Source organism: Colletotrichum spaethianum, assembly GCF_022836535.1.
Source record: "Colletotrichum spaethianum MAFF 239500 DNA, contig11, whole genome shotgun sequence".
In the NCBI taxonomy this organism is placed as follows: Eukaryota; Fungi; Ascomycota; class Sordariomycetes; order Glomerellales; family Glomerellaceae; genus Colletotrichum; species Colletotrichum spaethianum.
In genome coordinates this window covers 576,320-602,834 of record NW_026054781.1, presented here as the reverse complement: position 1 = coordinate 602,834, position 26,515 = coordinate 576,320, and the positions used below count along the sequence as shown (strand labels likewise).

The 26,515-nt window shown below is 55.3% G+C and overlaps 6 protein-coding genes across 6 annotated transcripts; 3 read left to right on the top strand and 3 right to left on the bottom strand.

Annotated features, from left to right (window-relative positions):
* Positions 1–1,575: 1,575 nt before the first annotated feature.
* ColSpa_05092 (autophagy-related protein 2) lies at positions 1,576–7,892 on the top strand (the record flags this gene model as incomplete). The annotated part of the gene is made up of 2 exons (XM_049271304.1): positions 1,576–1,749; positions 1,833–7,892. The coding sequence occupies 2 exons, from the start codon at positions 1,576–1,578 to the stop codon at positions 7,890–7,892; spliced, it is 6,234 nt and encodes a 2,077-aa protein (XP_049127261.1).
* A 2,597-nt stretch (positions 7,893–10,489) lies between these two features.
* On the top strand, positions 10,490–11,703 carry ColSpa_05091 (galactinol synthase 1; the record flags this gene model as incomplete). The annotated part of the gene is made up of 2 exons (XM_049271303.1): positions 10,490–10,526; positions 10,706–11,703. 2 exons carry the CDS (start codon positions 10,490–10,492, stop codon positions 11,701–11,703), a joined length of 1,035 nt encoding a protein of 344 aa, XP_049127260.1.
* A 696-nt stretch (positions 11,704–12,399) lies between these two features.
* ColSpa_05090 (SWR1-complex protein 4) lies at positions 12,400–15,591 on the bottom strand (the record flags this gene model as incomplete). The annotated part of the gene is made up of 1 exon (XM_049271302.1): positions 12,400–15,591. The coding sequence occupies one exon, from the start codon at positions 15,589–15,591 to the stop codon at positions 12,400–12,402; it is 3,192 nt and encodes a 1,063-aa protein (XP_049127259.1).
* Positions 15,592–16,697: 1,106 nt separating this feature from the next.
* ColSpa_05089 (uncharacterized protein) lies at positions 16,698–17,468 on the bottom strand (the record flags this gene model as incomplete). The annotated part of the gene is made up of 2 exons (XM_049271301.1): positions 16,698–17,343; positions 17,395–17,468. The coding sequence occupies 2 exons, from the start codon at positions 17,466–17,468 to the stop codon at positions 16,698–16,700; spliced, it is 720 nt and encodes a 239-aa protein (XP_049127258.1).
* Positions 17,469–18,947: 1,479 nt separating this feature from the next.
* On the bottom strand, positions 18,948–20,929 carry ColSpa_05088 (acyl-CoA dehydrogenase family member 11; the record flags this gene model as incomplete). Its single annotated transcript, XM_049271300.1, has 2 exons — positions 18,948–20,782; positions 20,830–20,929. 2 exons carry the CDS (start codon positions 20,927–20,929, stop codon positions 18,948–18,950), a joined length of 1,935 nt encoding a protein of 644 aa, XP_049127257.1.
* Positions 20,930–23,170: 2,241 nt separating this feature from the next.
* Positions 23,171–23,723, top strand: ColSpa_05087 (uncharacterized protein; the record flags this gene model as incomplete). The annotated part of the gene is made up of 2 exons (XM_049271299.1): positions 23,171–23,440; positions 23,499–23,723. The coding sequence occupies 2 exons, from the start codon at positions 23,171–23,173 to the stop codon at positions 23,721–23,723; spliced, it is 495 nt and encodes a 164-aa protein (XP_049127256.1).
* Between the last annotated feature and the right edge of the window lie 2,792 nt (positions 23,724–26,515).

Genomic DNA, 26,515 nt, shown 5'->3' with positions numbered 1-26,515 from the left:
CGGATGAAGCAAGCAGGCAGGTATTGGACAATCTTCCAAGCGAAAGACATTGGCCCAACGAGAAACGCCCGCCTTTGTTCCTTGAGTTTTGTGATGAGTAGGTATTGTTGTCGAACCCCCAACTCGGACAAAGAGCATTCTAACGGCCTCTTGCTTTCATTCCAGACGGCTTCACATGTAGATTATGCCCATACGAAGGAGAAGGGGGAAAAGGCAATCTCATGCAAGCATCAACAAGCAAGCCTGTCAAGCCGAGGGGAGGGCGTTGCTATGCAAACGCGGGGCATGGCGAGCGGCATGCCATGTGTTTTTTTCATGCTTCTCTGGAATGTCGACTTCAATAGCTGGCAGGCGGAGTAACAAAACACTCCCGAGTGGCAGTCCTCTTCCTTCAAGATAAAAGTACGTACATACCAAGAGAGAACAAGTGCAGCCGGCAGAGAGCCAGCGTTGAAGACGTGCAAAGCGTGGCGGATTCTGCATCAATCAGGTGGAACGCACGCACGGTTCACTGCACCATCGGAGGAGCACAAGAGACACTCCTCGCTGAGGAGTCCTCAGTGAGTGCGCAAGGTGTGTGGCCCGCCCCCCTCTCAATAGCTTCCATCGGACCCAGTCACAAGTAATGGCCCCCTGTCGCTTCAGTGAATCGCCCCCCACCTCATCGTCAAACCGTCCTATCGGCTTCAGCCACGGTCATTCCACTCCTGGCCTCGCCCCTTATCGATAAAGAACTCAGAGTAAGTCAACTGATACAACTGATAGGGACCCCTGCGCACCCCGTCGGTGACGTGAACTCAGCCAGAGTCACGCGCTGTTAGAGCCAGTGGGGGGGAACCAATCTTTAGTGCATTTTGGCCGCGTCCACGTCCCTCCTCCTGCCTCAAGTTGCTCGTCTGCATTTGGCCCCCCCCAACTTTCCGGCCGAGCCTAGTACCGACCTGCCCTCATCATCACGCACGTCCAGGCATACTATTTGCCCAAGGTTGCCGTTACCGCTGTCTAAGAAGAGTACCCTGCCTACCTAACTCTCCTCCGTACCTTACTTTGACTGATCATCGCACTTTGCCCAACTGCTTGCGAGCCCCAACTAACCTGAATCACACTTCGTTCGGTCCTTGGCTCTCTCTGGTTTCCCTCCCGCATATCCATCTCTTCGACTTCAGCCTCTACCTCCTTGCCCCCCCTTTCGGCCTTGTGTTTCCCTTCCCGCCCCTTGATTTTGAACTACTTTCCGTCTCGAGATCTTTCTCGCCCCATAGCGAAACCCTATCTTTGGATGACGAACACACCATGAACAGCGTCCCCGCCTTGGGCCGGGTGTCTTCTGATAACACGGCGACTGCACACTGCGTCAACCACCCCCGGTGAACCGCTGCCCCTCCGATCCGCTTGTAGACCAGCGTCGCATGTTCCTTCTGTTGTAGCCTGAGGAAATAACACCAGCTGTATCTACCGTGCCTTCGAGGTTCCCTCCTCTTCCTTTCCGAAACCCCAAATCGATCCATCGAACAAATCCATCCTCTCCTTCTCGAATCGAGCAGCCCACCGGACGTGGGGGTTACCGAGCCCATCATGGCAACGATATTCCAGAGCTTTCGAAGCTCGACCTTGTCGAAGCGCCTGCTCATCTACGCCCTGCGGCGCCTGGAGCTCCTGGACGAGGAGACGCTGGATATGGAGAACCTACAGTTCGCACTCGGCAGGACCACCACAGCCGAGTTCAAAGATGTTGGAGTGCGCCTCAAGGTACGGCCCGCCACTGCAGTCGACCGCTCTTGCCTGTATGCCTATTGCCAAGTAAAGTGACTAACACGGCCGTCAACCATCAGAAACTCGAGCGCCTGCTGCAGCTCCCCTCTTCGTTCCGAATCCAAAAGGCAAAAGTGCTGAAACTCAACGTCACGATCCCCGTCGACTTTTACACGAGCCCTATAATCATCGAGATCGACGGCGTCGACGTGCGGCTGAAGGTGTCCACCGCCGGCGAAGATGGCAAGGGCAAAGCGGCGGCCGCCACACCGAGCGAAGACTCCAAGGGACTGCCCAATACCGTCAACCTCGCCGAGTCGTTCCTGAACGAGGATGCCGCTTTGAAAGATGCCAAACTGGCCGAGGAGAAGCGAAGGCTGGAAGATGCTCTGGCGGCCGAAACGATGGATCTTGGGGGCTCGACTATGAGCGAGAGCTCCATGAGCGACGACGGCACTCAGTTCGGAACAGGCCAGGCGCTATCCCTCCCGGGTTTCCTGGCCGGTTTCCTCCAGGGCATCGTTGACCGTATCCAAGTCCGCATCCGAGGCGTCACATTTCAGTTGGACGTTGAGGTTCCCGTCGAGCCAAGTTCGACAACGCCAGAGCTGGTCACTTTCCAGCTTGCTCTTGATCGTATAGACGTGGAGGGCGTTACCGCAGAGGCACACAACGAAGAGGGAGCGCCGACGATAGTTCCAAAGGACGGAAAGCGCCACATTGCCTTGTCCAAGATCCGAGCCTTCCTGATCTCAGAGGCGAACGTCTTTTCGCAGTTTGCGCGCTCTCCCTCGGTTTCGTCCCCTGCCGTCTCACAGTCTCCATCATTCAGCGAGCGCGCATCCGCATCGAGGCACAGCTCTTTTCGGCCAACCATGCAAGACAGCTATCTCTCCGATTCAGCGGACCTCTCCGAGGTTGACGATGCGCTTCTGCAGGACAGCGAAGATGCGTTCAACATACCTTACGACTTCTCAAGCCAACCGGCGGAACCAGTCGAGGAGGAAGAAACGAATACGCCTAGGGCATCGATATATCAGGACTTCTCTCCTCGAGCACATGTTCCGATGTCCCAGTCCACCGTCCTGGGAGATGACGATCGTGCTGCTGCGTGGGCTAGTTTCCAGCGGGAAGCGAGATCGGAGCCTTCGCTCCAACCCATTGAGGGCATTCCGCCAGTCGACCTGCTTGAGTTTGGGACACCCGAGGCACCGCAGCACTCTATCGCGGCAAGCCACAACTCGAGTCCTGGAGGAGGCGAGGATCTGGCACAGTCCCACCTATTCACCCATGAGGAGGCTGAGAGCATGTATATGAGCGCCTTTTCCCAGGCTGAGCCGCAACCAACCGGATCAAGGATGCCAGGGGGCTGGGACGCCGATCCGAGCCCAGAAACTTCACCCAAGGTCAAGAAAGCAAGCCCAGTACCGCGCCAGCCGTCGCCACCGGCATTCGAAGCAGCCGTGACCACGCCTGAGCCAGCGACGCCCAAGTACTCGGATGCACCAGCATCTCCTCCGCCAAAGACACCGTCGTCGATGGTCGAGTCAGAGTCAAGCTTCGAAGACGCGAGAGAGTCAAAGGAGTCTCCCAAGGTGGTGCCCGAAAGCGACGATATCGCAGAAACGCCCGCGCAGGCAGATGATGTTGCAACCCCAAGAGGGCCGACCAGACTGGTAAAGGAGCTTGTGTCTCTCCAGAGCATATCGCTGTACGTTCCGTCATTACACCAACACGTACATGTGCCAGCCGACGCTCACGCCTCGGTTCTGAGCCACAATCCGGCGTCACCCGGCCTTGCTAGATCAGTTGCGCCGCAAATTCCTGGAGCCTTCTCGGTGTACTCCACATCACCGGGACTGAAGTCGAGCTTTGCGCCTACGTCGCCGGGACTCGTTATGACCGAGCCGGAAAGCGACGGGACCCTGGAGGTCCAACTTTCACCCCTGGAGATCCGCTTCGACGCCTCGTTGGCGTATCTGCTCGCCGTCGTGGTTGGCAAGTTATTGGATGCACTGAAGGGCAAGGACAGTCCTGCTCCTGCCCCGAAGACGACTGAAACCGCAAAGGCACAGCAGGACTTTACGATGCCTGACATGAAAGTGGTTTTTGAGAAGATCTCACTCCATCTTGTTCACCAACTTGGCGGTGTTGCCGACACTGCAGAAAGAATCCTAGGCTCCCCAGGATTGCAGATGCAGCCAGAGATCCTTCTCCGCACCGATCTCGATAACCTCAGTATATCGCTCAAGAATTCTAAGAAAGCCCTTGAAACGACTATGGACCTAGAAAAGTTCCGCTTTGGCTACGCAAAGGATGATATCATCTCATTCGACCAGAGCCTTCAGATGCGGGCTTCCGTCATGGACAAGTTCCCATCGGTCGGCTCAGACATATCCGTCAAGGTGATAAAATCATCCGACTCAATTCGGACGGAAATTACGACCTTGCCACTGCTGGTGCACCTCGACCTGCAAAGGCTAGACGAGACGTTCAGTTGGTTTGGTGGCCTGAGCAGTTTTCTTAACATGAGCTCTTCAATCTCATCGAACGCTTCCCCGTCCGTCAGAACGCCAGCACAGCCACCTCCAAAGCCCCGTGGAGTTCGCTTCGACGCCCCGATCAACCCCGACGATAAGTCAGCGTCGGCCGAAAACAAGATTGATATGCGGATAGGAGGCTTCAATCTTGAACTGAAGGGCAAAGAGTGTAGTGTTGGCCTGGAGACGAGTGCGGTCAAGATGGTGAGCCGAGAGTTGGGCATCGGTTTTGCGATCAGCAAAGTCCGACTTGCTGGACCTTACGTGAGATACTCTCGAAGCGAGCCGCCTATCTCGGCGGATATTGGAGGTGTACGCTTCGAATACCTTGCGACACCGAAGGACAAGGACCTTGAGAGGCTTCTTGAACTCATCATCCCGTCTAAGGTCAAATTCGACCAGGGCGACGATGAGATCATGGTGGACACTCTCCTGCGACAACGGCGCAAGGGTGGCGTGCTGCGGGTCACTTTTGACCAGTTTAACGTGAGGGTTGATCGGATGCATCAACTAAACTGCCTCCCTGCCCTGGGAGAAGAGGTTGCGCGACTGGCAACCGTTGCCAAATATCTCCCAGAAGACGACCGTCCAGGTATTCTCCTTTTAGCTGAGGTCAAGGAGCTGGGTGCGGTCCTTGATTTCGGCGGAAAACTTGGCATGTTGAACGCGAACCTTAAGAACTTTGAAGTCGCTCAAATTACGGTGCCCTCGTTGGTGGCATTCGGCGTCCACGCCATCTCCGTGAATCGCAACCACCGAGAGGACCTTGTGAGTTCATCAACAACATTGCCGCCCGGAACGCTCAACCAAGGTCCTGTGCTTATGGTACGGATGATTGGAGATGAGATGGAGCCAGTCATAAAGATCAAGATGCGCGATGTGACGATCGACTACCGTGTGCCAACGATTATGGATGTCCTGGGGCTTGGGGAGGATGCTACACCACAAGACTTTGAAGCCAGCCTTGCTGCTTCTGTGGCCAATCTCGGCGAGCAAGCACACACTGCCCTCGCCGGCAAGAGGCCTCAGACTACGACCCGACTTCCGGACCCTGCTCGACCTAACAGTAAGCCTATGACGGTCGACTTGGTTCTTCGCGATTGCTTGGTCGGCCTGAACCCCCTGGGTCTACCTTCGAAACTCCTCATCGCCCTGACTGATGCTCGGCTTCAAGTGGTGCTTCCAAAGGACGTGGACACCACGGCAAATCTGGATCTAAACAAGGCCTCGATCCTGCTCATCGACGATGTGGCTAACATAGGTGCGAGCTCTACTGTGAACCGTCGGCAGTCGGCAGACATGTCATCCCAGCAGGTTTCGCGACTAGTTTCGCAAGGCTTTGTAAGCATCTGCTATATATCCTCGGCAAAAGCAGTCGTGAAGGTGTCGGAAAGTCGAGAGGACGGTGAAAAGCATGTCGATATCGAACTACGTGATGATCTGCTTGTGCTGGAGACGTGCGCCGACTCGACGCAGACTCTCATCACCCTGGCCAATGCGCTCACGCCGCCCACTCCGCCCAGCAAGGAGAACAAGTACCGGACCTCAGTTGTTCCGGTACAGGACCTCCTGGCTTCGATATCGGCGGAGGCATTCGGCAGGGCAGAAGGCGACTACGACTTTGACAAGGATTTTGAGCTTGCCCAAGAGCTGGGCGGCAGCGACGAATACGATGTCGCTAGCGACACCAGCCCGCTCCAAATCGATTCGCGCTACTACGGAGATGCCGGCCCATCGGAGCCGCTCTTTGATGCCGAGGGCTCGATAACGTCAAATGCCACAACAACCCAGGATACCCACGATGGAGTACTGCTGACGAGCTTCAACGCGAATGCATCTCAGCATTCCGACGACGGCAGCGACCTAGTGATCCACGAGAACTTCTTCGATAAGGGGCCCGAGACCGATGGTAGAGCCCAGGTCTGGAACTCATCCAAGAACAGCTACGACAGAGCGCCCAAGGATCTCGTTAGGAGGAGCCCACTCCGAGTCTCGGTGCGTGACGTGCACGTAATCTGGAACCTGTTTGATGGATACGACTGGGAACGTACGCGCGACGTTATTTCCAAGGCCGTGCAGGACGTCGAGAACAAGGCCTATGAGCGCCGCCGGCGATCGGATCGCGCCGTATTCGAAGATGACGCTGAAGAAGACGAGACTGTCATTGGTGACTTCCTCTTCAACTCAATCTACATTGGGATCTCAACCAAGCAAGACCCCCGAGAGCTTGCGCAAATGGTCAACCAGGAGTTGAACGACAACGCCACCGAGACGGAGTCTCTCGCAACCACAGCATTTACCACAACGACGAGTCGGGCGGGGGGTGTCAGGCCCAAGAAGAGGTTGAGACTGAACCGAAGCAGGCATCACAAGATTACGTTCGAACTGCAGGGAGTCAACGTGGATCTGATTGCCTTCCCTCCCGACTCTGGCGAGACACAGAGCTCCATCGATGTTCGAATTCAGAACCTGGACGTCTTCGACCACGTCCCAACCTCGACTTGGAAGAAGTTTGCCACGTACGATCAAGACGCCGGCGAGCGGGAGATGGGTACCAGCATGGCTCACCTGGAACTGCTCAATGTGAAGCCCCAACCGGATCTTGCGGCTTCCGAAATGGTGTTGAGAGTCACAGTGCTGCCCCTTCGACTGCATGTCGACCAAGATGCCCTCGACTTCATCACCAGATTCTTCGAGTTCAAGGACGACAGCGCTCCTGTTCATAGCTCGACCAGTGACGTACCGTTCCTCCAGCGCGTCGAGGTCCACGACATTCCTGTCAAGCTGGATTTCAAGCCCAAACGAGTTGACTACGCAGGATTGAAGTCGGGCCGAACTACAGAGTTCATGAACTTCATCATCCTGGACGAAGCACGCCTGACTCTGCGGCACACCATCATCTACGGCGTTTCCGGTTTCGACAGGATGGGCAAGATTCTCAACGATATCTGGATGCCGGACGTCAAGGGGACTCAACTGGCTGGGGTTCTCGCCGGCCTCGCGCCGGTCCGCGGCATCGTCAACATCGGCAGTGGCTTCAAGGAACTCATCGAGGTCCCCATCAAGGAATACAAGAAGGATGGCCGCATCGTCCGCAGCATCGGCAAGGGCGCGGCGGCCTTCGCCCGCACCACCGGCACTGAGATGGTCAAGTTCGGGGCCAAGCTGGCCATCGGAACGCAGTACGCGCTTCAGGGGGCCGAGGGTCTGCTGAACAAGCCGCAGGCTGACAACACTTGGGAGGAGGCTAATCTCGATCCGGAGGAGAAGAAGCAGATCTCCCTGTACGCGGACCAGCCCACCGGCGTCATTCAAGGGCTGCGGGGAGGTTATTCGAGCTTGACGAGAGACCTGAACATGGCCCGCGATGCCATCATTGCGGTGCCTGGCGAAGTCATGGACAGCCAGAGTGCTCAGGGTCTCGCCAAAGCAGTATGGAAGCGGGCACCCACCATCATCTTCCGTCCGGCCATTGGAGCTACCAAGGTAATCGGACAGACCCTGATGGGCGCAACGAACAGTCTGGATCCGCAGAACAGGCGTAGAGCTGAAGAAGTGAGTAGCCCTCTGACGCGAATCCCTCCCCAAAATGAAGAGTGACTGACTTTCAAGCAGAAATACAAGCGGCACTAGATTCCAGTGCCAAGAAGTGCACGAGCATGCATGTACCAGATACCAGGAATCGGACATTGGGGACTTTTTTTCTTTCTCTTTCTTTACGCTTGAATTGCCTCCGGGGGTTTGCTTCTCAAGACGACTCCCATACGACTGCATAAGACTGCATCATAGACTGGCGAAGGAGGGTTCGTCTTTTATACACACAAAGTTGAAATTTTCTACATTTCAGGGACGCCAGGAGATCTCAAGGTTGCAGACAGAAGCATGCAACCCATGTCTTACATGGTGGCTCCTCACGTCCTGGGAACTGGACTTGCTTCATTGAGTTTGCTCGCGGGTTACCGGGGAGTCGGAAGGAAGGTTTTTATTTTCTGTAATTAGTCTAGGGCAAAAGAGAGTCATGGACCTTCCTTTTTGTGACCTCGACGAAACGCCATATATTGGTTATGTGCTGGAATCGCAAAGGCAGATGTGACAATATTCGGGCGCGGAAGTAAGTTTAATTGTCGGACATTTCAGCATCGCGGATGGCGCGCGCGGCCGCGTTACGTCTCTACGAATTGGTAGATAATCGCCGCAACGATTATCGGAGTTTCTTGCGCCGGAACTTCGGAATCCGAGTCTCCACCTTTCTGAGAGGGGAGCAGGGCAGGGTCAGGTCCATGGGTGGCAGTGGTTCGGAGGGGAGGGGGGGCTTGGGTTGAGCACGTCAACGACCAAAGGGGGTGTGCCATTGGTTCCGCCGTCTGATCTGCTGCGCATTGAAAGCTTGCTTACCGGGGTCCCTGGGAAAAGCTTACGGAACCGAAGTGAGAAACGGGGTCTTGGGAAGCGTTGGGGGGGAGAGACACTGGTAGTGTACGACAAACGCGTACCAAGGATCTGGGCGCCGCCGCGCGAAGCACGTTCGGGCTCTATCAAGATTGTCCCGGGTCGTCTCTGAGAGAGTGAGAGAGAGTCTGGTCTGCGTTTCCTAGGATGCGTGTGCCCGAAGCAGCGGCGGCTCATAGTTGGCGATCTCGTTTGGGTGCTTCAAATCCAACGTTCAACCGAGGATGAGCGATCTCGAGACGAATCATCATGCGTTCCGTGAGGCTTTAGACGGACGGCTGGCCAGTCCCGGGTATTCCTTTGCATAATCACTCGTGCTGGGCCTGGAGGCGAGCTCTCGGTCTCCTTAGGCCACAGCCGTTTGGTTGCGAGGAACGTAGCACAATCGACAGAGACTTTTCTTCACAGCGGGTGGAAGAGACGAGATGTTTCACTCCGCATTTGCAGAAGATTATATATGCCAAGCCTGGTGGGAAGAATTAAAAAAAAGAAAGAAAAAAGGGCATTTAACGCCTCGGGCCTCGGGGAACGGGGTTGGCGCAAAGACTCGGGAAACACTACTACGTAAGTGCAAGTGTCGGGAAACGGAAGAAAGTAGGGCTGATGTGAGAAGCCATCAAATGCGCCTTGCTTGTTTGCTTGCACCTGTCAGACGCAGGGATAAACTCTACGATAAGTTGCCGTGTCCGTTCCTGGATTCTGAGTGGGTAATCTATGACACTCACATCGCAGACGCCCGGAACGCAAGGGAATTAGGACAAATTGGATACAGGCAAACACCCCTCTTTTGACATGGGCAACCTCCCAATGTGCCATGTTAATCCATGCGAGAAAGAGTGGGAAACAGAGAAAGAAAGAGTCAGAGGATACGGGAGGGGTCCTCGTTTCCCGCTCGGCGCAGCTCCATCCCAACCACCCCGAAGCACACACGCTGCTCTCGGGCCAGAGCTCTCACGCCTGTAGGTACTCCAATCCGACGGCATGGTTGGCCGAATCCTTCCGGGCGTAGTGTAGCTGTACGAGTTGCGCGACCATCCGCTCTGCATTTCTCAGCGTGCTCTGTACCGTACCTCGATTTCCAATTCCCATGGCGTCATCGACGCGCCGGCCGATCGAAATCCCTCGCGGTTTATCAGCAATGCCTCCTCCCCCGCTTCGGTTTAGGATGTGATCTAATGGAGGAAACACCCTATTTTGGGTACAAAGGACCATTTGCGTCCAATGCCGCATCGCGGGGATGACTCGTGGGTTTTCCTTTCGGGCCATTTTTATTTATTGTACTTTTGATGACCTTGGCTTTTGGAGCTAAGTTGCCATTGACTACGATTGCTCGGCCAATCTTCCCGTGAAGTCCTAATTTCGTGAACCATCTACTTCCCGTTCCCTCTTCTTTTTCCTTTCCCCTTCCCTTCCCTTCCCCCTTCCCTCCCTTCTTACTCTCCCCTCGGCTCATACTTTTGCTTCGCATACCGAACAAACGAGACGCGCGCGCACACACGGTCCTCGTTTGCGACAGAGGTAGCTCTATCAACAATCAACATCCCGGCCCCCCCGAAATCAACCCTGCATCTTTCTGTCATTTGAGCATTTGCCCGTCTCCTTGAGAGATCTACCCCGCCTCCACCGCCGGAATCTGCCCCGCCAAGTCGACGTGCGTCCGCGCATTTCTCTGCCGTCGCAAGCAACGAAGCGCCCTTGGGATTCGTGAGGTTTAAGTTGCAACCGCCATCATTACTTCCACTTCCAACATGTCGGACGGTCGACGTGCCGTTGATTCGGACAAGGGTTTGTCTCTCCTCCCCCGTTTTTTGCGCACTCTTACCGCAACCCTCGTCGCGCTCGATTGAAACAATCCACTCGTTTTGTTGTTTGGTTTCCCGGCCCTCATGTTTTTTTGTTTATCGGCGCATTGTCGCAAACCACCTCCACGATCACCAAGCTGACCCCCCCTTCCACGCGCGCAGTCTGGACAACCCTCATAACCAACCTCGACTACCTACCCGGCCTGCTCACCCTGCACTACTCCCTCGTCAAGTCCGGCTCGGCATACCCCCTCGTCGCGCTCTACACGGACTCGTTCCCGGCCAAAGGCCTCGCCGCCCTCGAGCGCCGCGGTATCCCTGCACAGCGCATCGAGTACCTCCTCCCAACAAAGGGCCGCGACTACTCCAACGACCCACGCTTCTACGACTGTTGGAGCAAGCTCTCGCCCTTCTCGCTGACCCAGTATGCCCGCGTCGTCCAGCTCGACTCGGATATGCTCGTCCTCCGCAACATGGACGAACTGATGGAGCTCGACCTCGACGACGGCGACTTCGCCGCCCAACAGACCCCCGGCGCCGCCATCGGCGGCAGCCCCCGCACCGGCTCCCCGGGCTCTCCGACGCTCGAGGACCTCGCCGTCAAGAACCCGAGCACCCGCGTCTTCGCCGCCGGCCACGCCTGCGTCTGCAACCCGCTCAAGAAGCCGCACTACCCGGCCGACTGGACGCCCGACAACTGCGCCTTCACGACGCAGCACGCCGCGCCCGACGCCGCCCAGCGGTCCGCGCCCGACCCCGTGACGCAGTCGCCGCTGGGCTTCATGAACGGCGGCCTGCAGGTCGTCAACCCGTCCAAGAAGCTGTTTGAGCAGATTGTCAAGCACATGGAGCTGGGCGCCATGGACATGGACTTTGCCGACCAGAGCCTGCTGTCGGACCTGTACCGCGGCCGCTGGGTCGCGCTGCCCTACGTCTACAACGCGCTCAAGACGATGCGCTGGGACGGCGTGCACAGCGACATCTGGCGCGACGCCGAGGTCAAGAACGTGCACTACATCCTCGCGCCCAAGCCGTGGGACGAGATCGACGCCGAGACGGGCGAGTGGACGGGCACGGAGCCGTCGCACCGGTGGTGGGTCGACTTCAACAGGGAGAGGAAGGCCGGCGAGAAGGCGCGGGGCGTCGACGACGAGTATTAAAAAGCGCGCGTGATGGCAATTGGGTTTTAGGGTAAGGGGGGATAAGGGGACTAACGAGGAGGATACACAACGGCTCGCTGCCAAGGCATTTTCGGGTTTTTCTGTTTTGGGGGGGTTTTTTGCATCACGGTATGAGCAAGGAGATTCGAGACACACTCTGTGCGCCGATCGAGTTTTTCGGTTCGCGGGATGGGACCGAAAATTAATATCCAGGTATTGATCGTGCTGAAAAGACACCAGGCGCCCTGCGCGCATGTGCATGTCGAATGCTTCACCGGGGGCGTGGGACGTCTCTGCAAAGACAGCCACCCAGCCTTACCACCCGCGCAGCGGGCTTGTAGCTCGTGAAGACGTCTTACCGTGCTCATCCATAACGGAGGCTGTGTTTACGTATTCGGGCGCAATTCGTCGAACAAGGATAGATGAGAGGACCAAAGAGGACAGGTCTTCATGGCCCTGGATCGCAACACATGTCGGGCGCTGTTTCGATACTGATTCGGATTGACTACGCACTTGGCCGGGTAACCAGTGACCTTTCTAAACCCTCCCTGGGACCCCAAACAGGCCAGCCGAGGCACTGGAGATGACGATCCGGACGAAGTGTGCATGCGGCCCTGGAGCCTTCCTCTATTCATCCGGGGGTAAATGTTCCCAATCACTACAACGCCTGGGTATCTCGTTTCCGCCCTAAACGCCTCAAAGCTCATCCGTATCGTCGTCTGTGTCGTAAATGAAGACGGACGTCCTCTTCGGAATGACTTCCGTTTCTACTTTGACGGTTCCTTTGTCCGGTTGGACGCTCTCCTTGCTCTCGACAGGTTCCTGCTTGATATCGTCCTCCTTGGAATGGACGTCCTCGTCCTCGTCCTCGGTCTCAGCATCATCATCCACGACCACAACGTTGTCCTTCTTCACCTCGACCTTCGCCCCCGGCTCCTCTTTGACCTCGTCCTCCCGCTTCGGGGACTCCCTCTTGACGGCCGCCTGCTCCTCGGCCTTGACAGTCTCTTCGGCCAGCAACTTGCCCTCGCGAATCTTGTAAAACGCATCAAGGCAGTTCCGTCTCTGCGCCTGTGTCCAACTGCCGACCACTAGGGCGAACTCGGTAGCAGTCGCGAAGCCGAACTCGCGCGCCATGGAGCAGAATTGCCGTCGCATGACATCCTCTGGGGGGTTGTAAATGTACGAAAACCCTTTTAGCTTCTGGGCCTGCGCGCCAAACACCTGGCTATCCGCGAACAGCGCGCTGTCGCCCTCTCCGTCAACGTCGGAGCTGGCGGCCATCTCCGCTTTGCGGGACAGCTGTTCCTCAATCTTGGACGTCCCAATCACCTCCGAGTTTTCGTGTGTGTACTCAACGCCTGCCGCCGACAGGATGGCCTGGACGGCATCGCTCTTGGCTTGCTGGGTTTTCGCAGAGTCGCCAGCCTTGGGGTCCTTGGCGGCCAAGAAAGCGGCAAGCTGGCTCATATCACCGTCTTCCGAGTCCACAGGCTCGCGCTTCAGGGAATCGAGCTCTCCCTCTTCTTCCTTGGCAAGCTTCTCCATGTCGACGGTGGTCATTGCGATGCCGGTTCCGGCCTTTGCCTCGGCGATGTTGGTCTTGTTGACAATGTCACGGATCACGAGCTGGTTCTCGCGATACATAAAGAGGTTCTCCAACCCAAAGATCTCTCCTTTGCGCTCAGAGTCCTTCTGGACACCTTTGAAGTACCGTCGCTCGGACGATGCCGTGTAGCCAATGTTGGCCTGTTGCTGTTTGTAGATCTGTCTGGCGTAGACAATCTCCTCGATAGTTCCGGTCGAAACCAGTCGGAAGACATCGACATCCCGAACCTGGCCGATACGGTACGCTCGGTCCTGAGCCTGAAGATCGTACGACGGGTTCCAATGAGGATCAACAATGACAACCTTGTTCGCAGAAGTGATGTTTAGGCCTACGCCACCAGCCTTGGTCGAAATCAAGAAGACGAATTGGGTCGGGTCGGAGTTGAAGTCGTCAACGGCCTTTTGCCTGTCCTCATAGGTCACCGTACCATCCAGATACGTGACACTATAGCTGGTGTTGTGGAATAAGTGCTGCAGAATGCGAAGCAGTCGGACACTGTGCGAGAAGACGAGGACTTTGTCGCCGCTGTCGTGCCAGAACTTGAGAAGCTTCTTCAAGACCTTCCATTTCCCGCAGAACTCGGGGTTGGCGAGATTCATGATCGCATCTCTGTTCTTGTAGAGGTGTAGCCACGTGTCCGGACAGCAGGTCTGCAGGGTGCGCATTTCTCTCTGGTGCTTCTCATCTTGATCACTTCCTCCTGCAGGGATCAGAAGAGTAAGGTGATTCGACAGCTTTTGTAGAGTAGTGACGCAGGGGAAGATGATGGACTGCCATGATGTCCCGTCATCGAGCGTCTTCCGACAGCACCATCCCTGGCCAACACCCGACCCGCAGTCGCAGGGGTCCGAAAGAGTCCGAAGAAGCTCGACGTCAGGCCTACTGATGAAGTTCTTGTATGCTTCCTGCTGTTGGTCAGTGAGCGGGCAGAAGACGACTCGGTCGCTCTTCTTGGGTAGCTGGTGGGCTATTAATGTTTTCATCCGGCGCAGGAAGAAGCCGGGAAGCAGGTTAGTAACAAGCTTCCTGGCAGTGATTCGGGCGTCTCGCAATTGGCTCAAGGTTGCGTCGTGGGACTGCCCTCGCGTCAGAGGTTTGGTGATGGTGTTGTTCCATTCCCCCAAGGTGCCGAAATGGCCTGGATTCGTCCAGTTCAGCAGAGTCCAAAGCTCTTCGTACTTGTTCTGGATCGCTGTGCCCGTCAAACCAATACGGCAAAGCGCATTGACATCGTTCATTGCCTTGGTAACCTCGGAGCTCTTTTCCTTCATTTGGTGGCATTCGTCGGCGATGACGGCATCCCATTTGACTGTGTTGACCAAGCTCTTGTGGTTTTTGTACGTCGTGTAAGTCGTAATCATGATCTCCGTTCGGCCTGCCTTGGCTGTAGAGAGCACGTCCTCTTTCCCTGCGCCATGAAAAACATCAACCCTCCACCAACCCCAACGGTTTAGTTCGTTCTTCCAGTTCTCGATGATGGATCCTGGGCAGATGATCAAGATTCTCGGGTACCAGCGGCCGGAGACGTCACGGATCTTCTTCAAACGTTTCTTGTCGCGCTCATCGGCGGTCTTGCCAAAGGCTGCCGTAAGGAATGTGGCAACCTGCACCGTCTTGCCGAGACCCATGTCATCACCGAGGATGCCACCTCTCTGGTAAACGAAAAGACGATGCAGGAACTTGACGCCGACGACCTGGTATTCGCGTAGATACTGCGCAATGGAAGCAGGGATGATTCCAGCCGAATACTCGAGCTCGACGTCCTTGTATGGCCGGCATGGCTTGATCTTGGAGCTCTCTTCGAACATGGGTCGGCGCTCCAGCCTGTCCAGTCGATCGTCGTCGGAGAAGACGACATCGGAATAGTCTGGGGGCAGTAGAAGCCCGGCTTCCTGCAGCCTTTCGCGGTTCTCGTCGAACTTCTTCCTCCGCTCCTTCAAGTAGTCCGGCGCTTCGGCAACATCGAGGTCGTCTGGCTCGTTGTTTTCATCGATGTCGAGCTTGACCACGGCGCTCTTGTTGGACTGTCGACCCTTGCGTTTGTTCTTTTGCCCCTTGTTAGCGGAAGCACGCTGGCCCTTCCGCTTCTTGGATTTGGGGAGTTCTAGGTCGGAGTCTGCGTCCCACACCTCCTTCTCTTCGAAATCGACGTCGATTTTCCGTTTCCCAAGAGCTTTGTTGCTTGAAGACCGAGAATGGTCGATTTCAGACGACGTTCCGTCGTCATCGTCGTCGTCGTCGGAAATTACTATGGCGTTCTGTTTGACCGGTCGGGTCATCGTGGCGGCAGTCGCATCGGTCGCATCGGTCGCATCGGTCGCATCACGGCAAGGATATCGTCATGATGGATGCATGCATAAATGGATGGTGGGGTTGCGACGCGCGACGCGACAGGATGTAGGCTTAGAGGGGTGCTGCCTGCCTGTCTCCCTAGGTAGCGGAGGTAGCAGCGCTGCAGGGTGTGGGGCCCCGGGCGCTACAACGGGTGATCTAGCTTTTGTCCGTACATACGAACCTAAGTTAACACTGCGAGATGATAACTTTCCAGTTCGAGAACCTACACGGGACCCACGCATCCCGATCGCAAAGCCCGGCTCTGTCAACAGGATCAGCGCCGTTCTTCCCACGAGGCACCTTATCCGTTCCACGTTTCCATCTGCAGGTGCCACACCCATAGAGATCACCCACGTTTCATCCCACGAAACACCATGATGGCGATCCAGCACTGCTTCGGAGCCGGGCGTCTTCTCGTACATGTCAGATCCGCCTTCTGGTTTGACGAGTTGCATACCAGTCGGCGTGATGTAGTGCATTTTGCTATAACATGTCTGGGCAGAGCACTGCGCAAAGCTGCCAGCTTCTCTGAGGAACTGCAAACTGACGTTGGCATGGCATATCGCCACCACATCGGCGCCCTATCGCAACATGAGCTTGGGGATCTTGGACTAGACAAATTGGCTTTGGAGAAGGGACGCTGCAAGTCCAGTCTATTTCTAGAAGCATACCCTATTTTGGATATGGCCGCCGGAGCTTGCTTTCCTCGCACTCGACGCTTGCAAGCCCCATTCGCACCGCCTCTAACTGTATCTCTTCGGGACCGAGGCGGCATCTGGCGCTGGAGCATCAGGCTTAGACTTGCTGGCTACGGTAACGAGGTTTCTTTCAGACATGGTTGTTTGCAAAGTGAACAACACGCCAGAAGCGCCGTTTGTGAACCTGAATCCTAGAGTCTTTTCTTCACCGCCGACCTTCCATTTATCCATTAGCCCCTGGGTATCATGAAATCCAATAGCTCATTAAATTTGTTCCTCCGCATACCAACCATTTTGTTCTTCATCTCCGCCGCCGAACGGCTCGCTGCCCCCCCTCCGAGACGCAGGTGCTGTCAGGCCCCCTCGATCCCTTGCGTGCTTTTCGTGCTCGCCCCGCCGCTCTTTGTCTCCATTTCGTAGGTTTCCGAGCTGCCCTTACGGTAGGACCCAGCCCGTGCGGCATATTCTCGTCTGTATCCCGCCTCTTCTAGCTGCTTGGCTGCGTTGGGATTCCCAAAGACGTCTCCCTCCTCCTCGTCGATGTACCTCAGAACCATGGTGCCGAGCCAGTTGCCGAACCGCGCGTTGTTCTGTGACCGGGGGCCTGGGACTCGATCGTAGTAATCTCGAATGTACGGGCCGCGGCGCCAGAACGCTCTCGTGGCCAAGGGGCTCAGCACGGGCAGGGTGACGGTGATGAGACCGACGGCGGTTTCGCGGAATCCCCAGCGGTTGATGTTGATGATGGATGGGGAGCCGCCCAGCGTTGTGATTGCCCGCACGACTGCGGTCGATATGACGAAGACGCCTGACGACAACAAGATGCCGACGCCAATCTTCCGCTTCAGAGACACCCGGAGATGCCACAGGATCGGTACCGGGATGGAAAGGAGGGCCGCGTCGGTCAGAACATTGAGCCACAATAGCACCCAAAAGTTTTGCGGTCGGAAAGTGCATTGGGGACCCGGCAAGGGCCGGATTCGCCAGTTGTCGGAAACCCTATGAATCCATTAGCACCTCCAACTCAAGGCCTTGGCGCAAGAACCATACGGGCTACAGCTGAGCGTGATCGTCATACACAGGGCCATGTATGACAGACCGCACAGCCAGAAGAGCAAAACCATGGTTCGCCTCCTCAATAGCCCCAGCGTCAGACGCCTGTAGAAGAACAAGACGGTGAACTTTAAAATCCCTATCGTAGTATTCCATTAGATGGTGCCCGCGTCGACCGCGAATGGATTCATACAGATGCAACCTGGATATGTATACCAGGATAAGAACTCGAGCTTCGAGCCGAGTTGAAGAACCTCGACATCGTGGTCCGACAGGCTTGGCACCATACCGGCCGTAATGTCGATATTTCCACCCGTGTGATACGTAATCTTGGACCATCTGTCAGACCCTCTTCTTGGTGATGCGTTTGCCCCAAGACTTACTTGCACAACGTAAACATTGATGCTGTATAACGCGAGGTACTGCGTTCCGTCAACCTCCAAATCGCCAGTCTGGCGTCGATCGACTTACAGGCAAAGCAAGATAATCATCGCCGCGGAACCCGCGGATTCCAACGGTTCGAATGCGCACCACGTATCGCAACAGTATTATGAAGACGCCGATGGAATACCAAGCCTGGCGCATCACTCAAAGGTCAGCTACATGCAACACAGTCTTTGGCTCCTAGACGGGCCGAACTGAGACAACTCACCCAGACTTCGGGCAAATAAGAGTCATCCTGTTCCAAGTTCACATTTGGGCTTGGCCCCCGCATGATATAGCCTTGTTCGAGTAGAGCATCGGCATCTCGTCGATGACAGGATGCGATTGAGAAAGCCGGTCGCGAGGAAAGACAAGCAGGTGGGCAAGAAGGCAGACCACCATGGGTGCACGCGCCCAACGGGAAAGCTCCAATTTCATATTCGGCGAAAAGTGCGCTACGGCTTGCACGGCCGCCTCCTTTCTTTCTTTCTTCCCTCCTTTCCCCCTCCCCCACACGGAACGTGCGTGCTTGACTCGACATGATCGGAGGGAATACCGGTACTAGTGTGTAGACAAAGGGATAGGTTGCTCCATGCAAATCTCATCGAGGGGCGCTTGATCGGCTGCGGGCCAAAACCTTATGCAGTAAGTTGCCGTTGCTCACCGTACTTTGACCGTACATTCCAGCGCATAAAGCTCGGACTCGTCAAAGGACCCTGCTCATCAGGCGCACGTCCTTTGTTCGTTGCAATCCGGCAGGGTTTGGCTTGAGCCGTTGTCTGGAACGCGACCCCGGATATCCGGCTAATCGAAATCTTTGTCTCTGATCGAGACCACTCCGCACCCGTTTTCGGCTCCTACTTGAAAGGGGGGAGGAGCGGGCGCAAGCGGGCCCCAGCGGCGGGCATCGGTAATCACTCCGTCTTCCATTGATACGTTGTCATCTGCATAGTCGTAAGATGCCAGATGTATGCTGATGTTTGTTGCAATGATTTTCCACGCGCTCCGTGGCGTTGCGGTGTCGCAAGTTAATCCGTCCGTATGCGTACTTCAGTCGCATGTCCACGGTGGTTTAACTCGGCGTACAAGCCATATAGCACATGCATTATTCTTCTACCTAACAGCATTTACAACTTTGGCAGCCGCGCAGTGTCCGAGCCTAACCTGCCATACACGATGGCAAAGTTTCTATCCAACTGATCATTGCTGTTGAGGCGTGGCCTATCCCGTGCCCCCTTGTATAGCCCTCCGAAAGTCTCACTTGTGGAGCGAACTCTGTAGCGGTAGAGAATGTCAAGTGCCGCTCCACTGTCATCCCTACAATAGTCCACGTGTAGTAGCAATCCGATGAATGCTTCGGCCACAGTCCAGAGGAGATACCTTGCATCTCCAACAAGCTCCGCTTGTGAGTTGCCGACCACGGCTTTCTTGACAGCCTCCCACGAGTCAGCTGGACTCCCACCGGTTGAACATCCGCGCTGCTCAGGCCATTTGTTCTTTGCGAAGAAGGCATCCAAAGCTTCGACTGACTCGGCCCCTCCTTTGGCATGTTTCAAGGCGCGTAGAAAATCCGTCGCAAGGACGTCGGTAGTCCCCTCCCAGATCGACAGCACGCAGCAGTCACGGTAGAGCCTGGCGACGTTGAGATACTCGGTCTCTTCATTGAGCAAATACCCAACTCCGCCAAGAGCCTCCATGCAGCTGTAGAGCAACGGGATAGCCTTTTTGCAGACATAGGCTTTGCAAAGTGGTGTCAGGACGCGCAACAGTGGCGAAACGTGTTTTGGGTCCAGCGTGATGGTAGCAGGAGCGTTAAATGCCCCTGGCCTGCCAGTTTCTGGATGTTCGTATAATCCCAGAAGGGACGACGTGAAGAATGTCAGCAACATCAAGCCGTGGTATTCCCCCGTCATATCCGCAAGTGTCTGCATATGGAGCGGACTTTCCGACAACAACATCCGCTCTCCTCGTCCTGCGCCGACCTGTCTGACCTTGGCGTATGCTCTTGCGATCGCCAAACCACGGCCTACATATCCCACAGCAGCCACGGCCGAGTGGATGCGTGTGAGTGTCAGAACGGTGCTTATCTCGTTGATCCCGCGACCTTCCTGGCCGAGGAGCCATCCGCGCATGCCGTTTAGCTCGAGCTCGGCAGTCGGCAGTGACTGCGTACCCGACTTGTTCTTCAGCCGTTGGATTCGAACCCCGTTCAGCTCCGTGCCGGCAATTCCTCTGGGTCTTCCGGCCATCGTCGTCTCACAAGTGCTGTGCCTCCTCATGGGCGCGAAGAAGGTGCTGATGCCGTTCTGCGTCCTTGCAAGAAGGATGGTCATGGCCGAATCGGTGGCGCTGGAAAACCACTTGAATCCTGAGATTGACCATGGTCCGAGTGGGATGTTCTCCTCCGCATTTGCCAGTTCCGGTTCCGCGGACGGGATGTACTGGGCCACAGTCTCGGTGAGGGAGACATCGCTTCCGCCAGTACGCTCGGTCATCCACTGTCCGCTGGTCCACGCCGTTGCTGGATCCCTGGACAACAGATGTTGAAGTGCATTCCCAAGCACCTTTCGTCGGGCCGGGTCCATTTCCTTCGCCAGCTGTAGTTGCAATAGTCGAGCTGCTCCATCTTGCATGGCAGACGGACAAGGGACGTTCGAGGCCGAGCCTTCCCATAAGTGAAGCTTCAAGAATTGAACCAACCGAGCGGATGACCCGAGGGAGGCATCGTACCCTGTAGCAACGATACCGTTCCTGATGCCAAAATCTTGTAAGCCACGCCATCCTTCGCCGACTACAAGTTCGGATATCGGTCGTCCGAAAGCATCCCGGCCATTTCCCTTCAAGTACGGCTTGTGTCTCTCAGAGTCGGTGACCCACGAAAAGACCTGATCGGATAGGACATCCTCTCCGAATTGTGCCAACTCAACTTCAACTCGTTCGATCACATGTGTCGGCACGAACACTGTAAGGTTAGCGACATTGGACGAATGCCTTGTATCTTGTACGTACGTCTTAGAACCCTCTGGAAACTAGAATCTTCGAAAAATTGGTTCGGCAGCACGGGCAATTCCTGGAAGAAGCCCGTGTTCGCAGTGGAGTGCTGCTTCATGGCGATGTGTCACGGACTATCCGGCAAGCCTAACCTTCCAGTGAATTCGAAACTGTTGGGAGACTGAATCTTGTGTAAGTATGCCGTCGGAGAGACCGGATATTGCAGGTTTGCCGTCGGACTTTGGACTAAATACATCGCTATCGAACAGGTCTGGGCCAGATGCACTGCAGATTATAGGGCCATGTGAGACAAGCCAGGTCGGTGCTTTGTGGGGCTACCGAGGAAGTTTAAACCTCTGCAACTCGTCAATAGCCGGTGTAAGGCCCCGCAAAGTGCCGAGGCCGGTGGGCGGGGCCGAAATGAAGGTTCGGCCAATAAGTATTCACGCACGGACCCAAAGCTCCTGTTCGGCAACTCTCATCAAGGCCAAGCTCCTCGGCTAATCGGAGGAAGGATATTCCCTAGCATTTGTATCCTCTGGCAAGTCGGCACAGAAAGCCCCCTTTCCTGGTCTTGGACAACATCATGTCCTCAATCGAACGCGTGGCCGTGATCCACTCACCGCCAGATCAAGGTCGCGACCCCCGATCGAGCAGCTAGGCCTATCGACGGAAGGGCGCTTGGCCCTACGTAACGACCAAACGACCAAGACCAGCGCCAACGCCCAAGTACCGGCATGAAAGTGTGTCTCTAGTCCCTGCGACGGGCTGCATGAAGATTACTACAGCGCTGTAGACAACGCGACCAGAATGATACGGCGCAGGCACGCAAGTTCGACGATGCCCGCCATGAGTCGTCTGCTGCATCATGGGCTACGGCAGAAGAAATTGGACTCATTTGCCGGACTGTGACGGCTTGAGAGGCTTGGGAGGCGGTCAAGTCGTGTGGCTGCAGCTGGTTGGACGACATTCCAACCCCTGGATATTGAAGTGACGTCACTCTCACCTTTTCCTCGGTGAGCCTAGTTTCGACTCTCTTGGACGACGACATTCCAGACTTCTTTTTCCCGTCGCCAGGGCAGGGGGGGAGCAATCAGCCACACAGATTGCGCCTCGCTGTCCGCGTGACGGCCTATCATAACTGCCCCCGCTTGATTTCTTGGTTGATCTGGAGAGTCTGGAACCGGTTGAGCCACAGCGATCGCCACAGACGTCGCAAGCGATTGTGACTCCTTGTAAGTCGCTAACGTGATGCCGCCATTCCGACGTTGCGCAAATATTACCCATTCAACCAGGTCGAGGGCGGGTTACGACGCGACAGTACCGCCAACGATGAACCCTCCGTTGAAGCCAGATCCGGGAGTCTAACTCCCCAATAGAACCCAGTTGTGGCCGGACGATGAACCGTCTGTCTTGTCACTTGGATCAGTGGTCTCGGCCTCATTAGCCTGGCGTTTATTCTGCGCTGCCCAGCAAGCCGCCGCATCGGCTGACGATATGCAAACTTCCCCCAGATCGTCCACCGAAAAAAGAACAAACCACTCTCCGGACAATCCTTGACAAGGGGGTATCACCGTCTCTGTAAAGATCGCGAGGTATCGCGGCCCCGCAAAGGCTTGTTTCACACCTCAAGGCCAGGGTGGATGGCAAGCGCCGTCCTATCAGGAGTCATGCTAGCTTGCCATTGTCTTCTCATCTGCACATTGCTTCCCTGGTCGGATGACCTCATGGGAAGGCCTACAGGGCTGGGCAAGCAGAGAAGTAAAAACAAAAAAAAGAACGGGCTCTTGACAGCGTGCCACGAAGCCGGCCTGGTGACGTTAGACCAATCCGCCCTAGTTCCTTCCCTCCCTTTCCTCACGAGCCTAGTGCCGAACAGATGTGCTTGGCAGGGCCTCTTCGTTGTGTACCCGCCCTGCAGCAAGCGCATATTGGGACTTGGGTGCCGTTACTCTAGTTTTAGATGATTCTTTCTAGGCTTTTCTGTACCGGTTGTCTAGCCCAGCGCTTTAGTCACAAAGTATCGGCACGCCGACACCCGCGAACCAGATGCGCCTGCTGTGCTCGGCGGTGACGAGGTGACGCCCTGTCGATAGAAGTTTGCAAGCCAGACCACCCTCAAACCTGCTTTCCCTCCAGATCGTCATCCTGATGTGACGAGGTTGGGTTGCACAAACCCGGCCTGTTCTGAGAGTTGATAAATAGAGATGCCCTTATGCCCCCCCTCGTCTGTTCTCGATCCCCATCCCTCAGAACAGCAACAGATTATCAGACTTTCAGTGCGACAGCCCATCATCCCAACCACCACCAAACTCAAAAGCAGCTTTGCTTCAAAAGTCTTTAGCATACACCAATCACAATGGCGCTCGACCGTATTGTGCAGTTCATCCTCCGCGGTGCCCAGCTGGCGTTTGCCGCCATCGTCGCTGGTATCACCGGCGCCTACCTACACGCCTCCAACGGCTCGTCGTGGGACAATGGCCGCTTCATCTACACCATTGTGGTGGCCAGTTTGTCGCTGCTGTTCGCCCTGATCTGGCTGTTCCCCTTCTCGGGCAGCTTCATCCACTGGCCCATGGACATCTTTCTCAGCATCCTCTGGTTTGTCGCCTTCGGTCTGCTTGTTAACGTAAGTTATATTCCTACTATTGCAAATATGCGATTAATGTACTGACATCTTTTCTCAGCTCATCGGTGATGGCTGCGGTCCCATCTTCGACTGGAGCAATGTTAGCCCCCGTGGTGATGCATGCGGTCGCAACAAGGCCAACATCGCCTTCTGCTTCCTGTCTGCCATTGTCTGGCTCGCGTCCGCCCTCGTCGGCCTCTTCTGGGTCCGTCGTCGCACCGCCGTTGCCGACAGCCGCCCCGCCCACGGCCGCCGTCGCTGGTACCGTTCTTCTCGCGTCTAAGTGACGCGTTCGGCTCCGGTATTTGCTCGCACATTACAATCTCACCACTTCGTGGTGGTCGCATTGGGTGGCACATGCCGAACGATATAATGGAGCAACAAAAATCCCCATCTTCGTATAATACGCTGCGCCGAAATCCTTGACGGATGGGGGACGTGCTACGGAGGAGTTGGACGGATGGATTTTTGTTTCTGCGCTTTTCTATGTTCACGACAGTATGAGAGAATGGCTTGAGGCTTCGCCTGAAGGCTTGATACCCGATAATACCCAGCCTTTTGTATCATATTACCTACCCTAATACTATACTTACACCATATTACCATGTTGTGTTCTGTCCCATGACCATAGTCATGTCGTGCCTATAGCCACAGCTGGGTAATTCATTTGCCTTAATTCCAAGACTTTGAGAAGTTTGCGCGCCCCCTTGTACTAGACTTCGGTTAATGAATTCAAGCAACGCTTTTTAAGTGTTATACAAATCGAAGGCTTACAACTCCACTGCACTGAATAATCCCGAGTTTGCATGAAGTACGAATCGCAGCGTCTATTAAGATGGACAAATGAGCAGTACAGCCACATCAGCCACAGTTCGAATGTCGTTCGGCCCTGATAACCTTATCAGCTAGCTTTGATTCAATAGCCGCATCAACTCAGCATGCACAATTTACCACCGTACTGATATTGGCCCACACAGGGGATGAGCTCCGCCGGCTCGGCACCCGGATGATCCGGGGAAAGCGGATCCTCGCCGGGAACGCAGCCCTAACAAGCTCCGGCTGCGGGCCGCGATGTTTCCAGATGCTGACTGCAGCCCACTTCCATTTGGAGGCTGGCATTCACCTCCTTCCCTGGGACAGCATCCACTTGGCAGTGCTTCGGGACCAAGCCGATACTGATCACAAGGGAAGATACGAGTGAAACAGCATTACGGGGCATGTCTGTTGTGTAAGAAAAGTTGGCCTATGTGTGTTATCTTCCTTTTTGCAGTGATCTGTTTTGTATTTTCTCCAACTCGGAGCCAACAATCTTTGCGTCTACTCCCTGTTGATCGCGCAAACTTCATGATTATTCCTCTTCTGTTTACTTTTCCCCAGCCCAACTACCTTTTAGAGATACACCAGCCTTTTGACTCATCTGTTGGCAATCTGAACCCCATTGATAATGTAACCAACACTTTTTGTTAACAGTTACGTGGGAGGCATTTAGGCAAGCACATAGAGCTGATGCTAGCCTGGATTAACCTGACCTTGGACTTAGAAATTGTAGATGGAAGCCAAGGTTGCTAATTACTCACTTACAAATTAAATCGAACCACTGAGAACAAACCGCTCACAGGCCTGCTTGATCTCATTGAATCCAGTTAGTTGAAGACCAGTTTGAGGACGATCTCGACGCTTGAGAAGTAGTCCTGAACGTGTCATATCACGTGGAGGAACGATGAACATGGGTTATTTTCGAGTCCCGGAGGCGAATGGATCTTCCCTCCGCCAGAGTTGATCAGTTCAAGACAAAATCTGCGTTGTTCAGCAATCCATGACTTGAGGAATGTCGGCAGGTTGTGACGACCCTAATCGCCATGTCCTCTTCCCTAGCCTCGTTCCTTGCGGGAATTATGAGAGCATTGAGGCAATCTCGGGCGGTTGTGAGTGAAATCGCATCGACGATCACAGGCGCTAGGGTCTGGGGAAAAGTATCAACTTTACAGATGACGTAGATTTGTGAGGGCAGTACCAATGAAGGGTCAACAGCAATAGCAGAAACCAGGGAAACATGTTTGCGTTTCTGCAGACGCCGAAAGACGGACGAAAGAGTGGCAAGCAAAATGAGAGAAGTGGGCAGAAACCAAATTGGCTAATGCTCACCAACAACCCCGAGTCCTGCATGATGATTTAGCGGGTGAGCCTCTGCCACTGACCGCCTCCCCCTGGCCGCCTCTCCTCGTATGAGCACCGCCCTGCCGTGTCCGAAAACAGTATTGTGATCTGCGACGACATGGTTTGAGAAAGGACACCTGGTGCCTTTTTCTTGGCTCCTCGTGACTACTCTTTGGTGTTACTTTGGAATTTGCAATTCTGGACCGCTCCAGACCGCGGCCGTGAGCATCCGTCGGACGGTTTGTATGGCTGTGGAGCAGGTTTCCTCATGTTATTCTTGTCTCCTCTCGAAACCACCCTAAGCCACCATTCTGCCAGGGAGCGGGGTTTTGGGGCGGACCAAGCCAAAGAGATCGCACCATTGTATCATTGGCAATAGAAATTACGTAGGATATCGCGTGAGAGCTTCCCTGGCATCGAGTGAGATCCCTTTAGAGTTCCGCGATCTGCGGTCCAGAATGCCACGATGTTCAGGCTCAGAGGTTGGGCCGAGAAGGAAGACAGTGGCCCCCAGGCCGCTTTCGAGCTACTGTGCCGCATCCTCCTAGCCTCCTCTCTGGTTTGGACTAGACGCTGCAAGTTGCCCTGGCCGCCAGGTTTTTGGCACCCTTCTCTTGCGCTCCCGAGGCCGCTCCGTCTGAAGACCGTGCGACTGCCTAGACGAAGAGGGCGCGATGTGCGGGAAAACGGCGTGCTTCGTTAGCTCTAGCGGTGAAAAAAACAACGACCAAAAACCAACAGGTCACGCATCAGGATGGTGCGGGGGATTCGCGGGAGAAGAGTATGTGTGGCAGATCACTGTAAGGGACGGTGGCGGTGCAGAGGGGTTGGAAGATGGGAATTGCGCAAATTTCCCTTCATAACGACACAATTCCAGCGATCCTCCCCTCCATGATAGATTGTTATTGCTGTTATTGG